The sequence below is a fragment of the Pristiophorus japonicus genome, chromosome 8, assembly GCF_044704955.1.
Source record: "Pristiophorus japonicus isolate sPriJap1 chromosome 8, sPriJap1.hap1, whole genome shotgun sequence".
Lineage (NCBI taxonomy): Eukaryota > Metazoa > Chordata > Chondrichthyes > Pristiophoridae > Pristiophorus > Pristiophorus japonicus.
In genome coordinates, this window is record NC_091984.1 from 64,535,177 (window position 1) to 64,541,176 (window position 6,000).

The 6,000-nt window shown below is 44.7% G+C and overlaps 1 protein-coding gene across 3 annotated transcripts in view; it reads left to right on the top strand.

Moving 5' to 3' along the window:
• The window catches only part of LOC139268558 (calreticulin-like), a 28,799-nt gene extending 24,031 nt beyond the window's left edge, over positions 1-4,768 (top strand). For all 3 annotated transcript variants that reach the window (XM_070886879.1, XM_070886881.1, XM_070886880.1), the window contains exons 5-9: positions 581-790; positions 2,250-2,363; positions 3,084-3,227; positions 3,319-3,411; positions 4,381-4,768. In XM_070886879.1, coding sequence (XP_070742980.1) covers positions 581-790; positions 2,250-2,363; positions 3,084-3,227; positions 3,319-3,411; positions 4,381-4,512 — 693 coding nt within the window. In that variant the 3' untranslated portion in view covers positions 4,513-4,768. The remainder of the gene's footprint in view (positions 1-580; positions 791-2,249; positions 2,364-3,083; positions 3,228-3,318; positions 3,412-4,380) is intronic.
• The last annotated feature ends 1,232 nt before the right edge of the window (positions 4,769-6,000 follow it).

Genomic DNA, 6,000 nt, shown 5'->3' on the forward strand with positions numbered 1-6,000 from the left:
GATTTGTACAGGAAAGTTCTACTTGCCTTTTTAAGATGTCCCCAAAAATCTGTGTGCACTAACAGTGGTGGTTGTTTTTGTATCTTCACTCTTGCCTCGGAGAATAGTATGAAGCAATAGAAGGATTTGCAGGCTGATAAACAGTCTGACAGGCCGTGACGTGAATGCTATTTTCATGAGCATAACCATCTTTATATGAGTCAATGGGGTGGTTAGTCCTATAGGGCAGGAGGGTCTTATGGGCTCCCATGAGCCATACAAATAAGCGGGACCACCCACATCCACCAGACGCGAGTATCCTGCTGGTTGTCAACCCGGAATTCAGAACTGGAGCTTCAATCTCCACTCACCGAGATTGTCTGGGGCGGGGTTCACACCCTGCACCTTCTGACTCCAGGGTGGGGGGGGCGGAAGAAGGAATTGCTACCACTAAGCCAAAGGTTTGCTCTGCTAACAGTGGTAATATTACTAAATATAAGGAAACTATATGTGTTGAGGTGATTATTTTGTAGTTGGGGTGGGGGTTGTTCATTGAAGAAGTCATGGCTTTTTTTGAATTGAAATCACATATTGCTCGTAGGACGATGAGTACACGCATCTCTACACCCTAGTACTTCGTTCTGATAACACTTACGAAGTGAAGATTGATAACAAAAAAGTTGAATCTGGGACTCTGGAGGATGACTGGGACTTACTGCGTGCTAAAACATTTAAGGACCCAAATGCTAAGAAACCTGAAGACTGGGATGATCGAGAGAAGATTAATGACCCTGATGATGTAAAACCAGAAGTAAGTGGACATCACTAATTCCAAAAACTTTAAATAATTTAAAACTAGTGGCAAATTTTTAGTAATTGAATAAATGTAACAGCATTCTACTGAGTAGGCCATTCAAATTTTGAATGCCGTTACTGTACTAAGGTTTCCTTCGGGACTGAGCTTACAAGTTATGGATGGACTGTGTGAGCAAGGACAGGACAACTTAATGAACCACTCAAGCCTGTTCACTTCCTGTCATCACTATAGTAATATGATTCTTTGCTTCACCTTTCAAACTGGCTCTGGGTAACTTCCCAGCTGCAAATGCCTCGATTTTAAAATTTTCATCCTAGTTTTCAAATCCCTCCATGGCAAGGCCTTCCCTATCTCTGTAACCTCCTCCAGCCCTACAACCCTCCCAGATCTCTGCGCTCCTCTAATTTTGACATCCCTGATTTCCTTTACTCCACCAATGGTGTCCATGCATTCAGCTGTCTAGGCCCTAGGCTCTGTAATTCCCTCCCGAAACCTCTCTTCCTCTTTACCTCACTTCTTAAAACCTACATCTTTGACTGAGCTTTTGGTCACCTATCCTAATGTCTCTAAGTGGCTCGGCGTCAAATTTTGTCTGATAACGCTTCTGTGAAGTTCCTTGGGACGTTAAAGGCGCTACTTACATGTAAGTTGTTGTTGGTTCTTTGTCTGCATTTATTGTCTAATTGTGCCAGAGCTGAGGGGATGCACTTTCTTCAATGTGTGTTAATTGAAGCCAGTTCTGGGGTTTACACTACTAAATCCGTCTCCTTTAACCATGTGGCAGACTCGTATACCTAATCATTTTATGGGCGTGTCCAGCTTTGGACCCCTTACATGGTGATGTAAAGGCCCTGGAGAAAGTTCAGAAGTGGGCCACAAGATTGATATCTAGCGTAAAAGCCTATAGTTATCACAATAGGTGTGGAGATTTTTACTTTAGAAAAACAAAGAGTTTTAGGAGATTTGATTTGAAGTATTTAAAAATAATGGAACTAGATTGTATCTGTGGATAGACTATTTGAATTCGATAGGTTGAGGAGAACCAGGGGACATGCATAAATCACATTAGCATAGAGCTAGTTTAGCTATCAGGATGCTCTTTTTGCAGAGGGTCATTGGTCTGGAACAAGTTGTGGCTTGTGCAGTCAATGCATATTTGCTGCAAGCTTTCAAAAGGGAGCTGAATGAGTTCCTGGTTGAGGCTGATATGACTGATCACAGATAGTTAACAGTAACAAGCCATGTAATATTTGGTGATGGAAGGGTGCAGCTACAAACGTGTTGTGATCAGTGAGTGGCAAATATCTACTTCTGAACATGTATTTCAGGGAAGGAGCTATTTGGGAAATGCTCTGTAATCGAACAAAAGAAACCTGGGGATTTTGTTTATGTCTACAATCCTTGGGCTCCGGACACACTTTCAGAAAGTTTTTTTCCTTCTTTCCTATTTGAGGGCTGGGACAAGCCAGAAAATATTCCAGATCCTGATGCCAAGAAACCAGATGACTGGGAAAATGAGATGGATGGTGAATGGGAGCCTCCTATGATTCGGAATCCACAGTACAAGGTGAAAATTGGAAATGTTGCAATTTATTTTTCATGGTGAATGTTTCCTTCATGCTACACTATCTCTAAATTACTTTATTTTTTAATAACTTGTTTACCAATTTATGATGCATGTGTCACCAACAATTGAAACATTGCTCAGAGAGAAATTGGCTGTTAACACAATCCCAGACCATAACAGTATGGTGGTGTTTTCCAGGGAAATAGGTTCATAACTGTATTAGTGAAGCTATGAAACATTTATTCCAGAAAGCCTACAAATGTGGATGTATAAACTAAAAGGGTTAAAGTATATTCCTGTGGCAAGTTGAATATATCTTTACCAAACATATACAGGGATTCCCAGAAAAAAATTCCAGCAATCTACTGTTTTCAGTAGAGCAGCATGCATTGAGAAACAAATTTGATTACTTTTTTTTTCTATACATATATTTGTGTATGCTGTTCTAATCTTGCAGTCTGCTGACTGGTAGGATTGCTTGATAATTGTTGATCAGTTAGCTGACTAGTTTTGCAACAATATATTGTCCAGCAAAATATTTTTCCTTCTCAGGAATCTGTTAAGGCGAGAGCTACCAGGTTTTTCTTTCTCGCTCTGCCTTTTGGATAAATATTCAGTTTGTCTGCAAATAATTTATTTTGTTGCTATTTGTAACTGCTGCAATTGTCTTAATGACCAAATGAACTTCAAAATAATAAAAATAAATATTCTTGTGCTCAGGGTGAATGGAAATCTCGACAGATTAACAACCCTAACTTCAAAGGAAATTGGGTCCATCCAGAAATCGATAATCCTGAATACACACCAGACGCCAACTTGTACAAGTATGATAACATTGGTGCTCTTGGTCTTGATCTGTGGCAGGTATGTGTGTTAGGAATCACTGCTAGTTTATTGATGTGAGCCAACTAGAAATTATTCGTTGTACTTTTTCTAAACTTTTGTCTTGTCACAGGTGAAATCTGGTACAATCTTTGACAACTTCCTTATAACAAATGATTCGAAATATGCAGAAGAATACGGCAATCAAACATGGGGAATAACCAAGGTAGCTGATTTATTTTAATTTAAAAAAAAACTGTGGCCAGTGCCTGATTTCCATCAAAAACAGCAACAAGTTGGATTTATACAGCACCTCTAATATTGTAAAATGTCCCAAGGCACTTCACAGGAGCATAATTGGATAAAAATTGACACCGAGTCAAAGGAGACATCAGGACAGGTGACCAAAAGCTTGGTCAAAGAAGTAGGTTTTGAGGAGTGAGGAGGGAGAAGTGGAGAGGTTTTAGGCAGGGAATTCTAGAGCTTAAGGCCTAGAACGCCAAAGGCACAGCCACCAGTTGTGGAGCAAAGGAAGTTGGGGATGCACAAGAGGCCAGAATTGGAGTAATGCCAAATTCTCAGAAGGTTGTAGGGTTGGAGGAAATAGCATAAGTATAACCCAGTATTATACTGGTCACATAATGCTATTATGCTTCAGATCAGATGTCACAAACATATATGGCCATGATTCCATGTCACCTCACCTCAATCCCTCAGCCTATACTGAATAAGCTTTGCTGAAAATATATTAACATTGAAGAGTTGAAAAGCTATAATTCAAGCAGTTTAGATGATAAACTGCTGAACTCTTCAGTTTAACGTTAATTCAATTGCAGCATCTTCTGTTGCACTAATTCTTGACATTATTGTTTTAGCTGTTTGTCTTACATATATTGGGATGTACGGTGTTCATCACACGACATAAGTTTCAATTAGTTGTACACTGTCCAGTACTGTGCAGTCAACTGGCCATTTTTAAACATCAAAGCAGCTTTAGAATAATTGTGTAGGTAGACGCCACTGTCCGATTTATACAGTCTCCTGAACTACAAAATGCCTGGTGTATAAACAACTGGTGTGTGTGTGTTGGCAAGATATAAGCTTGTAAACAATGAAGCAGCATTGATTTTGATAACCAACAGTTGTAATGCAAAGTTTATTTTACAAAATAACACATTAAGCTGTTTCATAATAGATTGGTGAGAAGGAAATGAAAAAACAGGAAGAACTGAAGAATCAAAAAGAGGAAAAAACTGAAGAGGTAGAAGAAAAAGAGGAAAAACAAGAAAAAACCGTGGAGAAGGATACAGCTAAAGATGAATTGTAAATCAATCATTTTGAATGTTTAGCTCGACAGTTTGTCTGCATTTAGATTGATCATCTTGTATCTCAAACAATTGCACTGTTGTACCTTCATAAACAAAACGTGTCTTAAAGATGGAAGGGTAGCGTTAATTTTTTTAATATATTTTGTACTATAATATTTGTGGGGATGGTGGAATTTAACCTTTTGCAGTAAATGCACAACCAAAAGATCTGGAACTCTGATGTACAGTATTAAATAAACCAGAGTTTTGATTTAAGATGTCATTTGGTAATTTGTGGTTATTGGATAGATTTTCAGAAGTTCATTGGAATAGACAGTTTCTTTGTGGTCAATCACCGATGCAATACCTGTTAAAAGTGTTAATATTGCTGGCCAGTATGAAACTGACCTGAACAGTCCATAAAGTTCTAGGTTTGTCTGTACAGGTACAACGTCGAAAATACGGAAATCTTGGGACCGAGGCCGTTCCGCATTCTGAGTATTTCCAGACTTCAGAACTTCTTTTTGATATCCCGAATCCGGAAACACCCGAGCCCAGGTTCGGGTATTTCCGGACTTCGGAACGTCTTTCTGACATCCGGAGTCCGGAAACGCCTGGGCCTAGGTAGGTAGGTGGGGGAGGGGATGGGGGGATGGGAGGTTGGGCGGCTAAGTGGCGGCGGCAGGAGGGGGTTGGCCCGAGGCAGAGGTCCAAGGCAGGGGCAAGGTTTGTGGTGGCAGCCCGATGCGGCAGAGAGGTCGGCGGTGTTCCGAGGCGGGGGAGAGGTCGGCGGCGGCCGGAGACTGGGGAGAGGTCGGCGGCGGTGGTCCGAGGTGGGGGAGAGGTCGGCGACGGCCGGAGACTGGGGAGAGGTCGGCGGCGGCAGAGAGGTCGGCGGTGGTCCGAGGCGGGGGAGAGGTCGGCGACGGCCGGAGACTGGGGAGAGGTCGGCGGCGGCAGAGAGGTCGGCGGTGGTCCGAGGCGGGGGAGAGGTCGGCGGCGGCCGGAGACTGGGGAGAGGTCGGCGGCGGTGGTCCGAGGTGGGGGAGAGGTCGGCGACGGCCGGAGACTGGGGAGAGGTCGGCGGCGGCAGAGAGGTCGGCGGTGGTCCGAGGCGGGGGAGAGGTCGGCGACGGCCGGAGACTGGGGAGAGGTCGGCGGCGGCCCGAGGAGGGGGAGAGATCGGCGACGGCCCGAGGAGGGGGAGAGGTCGGCGACGGCCCGAGGCGGGGGGGAGAGGTCGGCGGCGGTCTGAGGAGGGGGAGAGGTCGGCGACGGCCCGAGGCGGGGGAGAGGTCGGTGACGGCCAGAGGCGGGGGGGAGAGGTCGGCGGCGGTCTGAGGCGGGGGAGAGGTCGGTGACGGCCAGAGGCGGGGGGGAGAGGTCGGCGGCGGTCTGAGGAGGGGGAGAGAATGGCGACGGCCCGAGGCGGGGGAGAGAATGGCGACGGCCCGAGGCGGGGGAGAGGTCGGTGACGGCCAGAGGCGGGGGAGAGATCGGCGACGGCC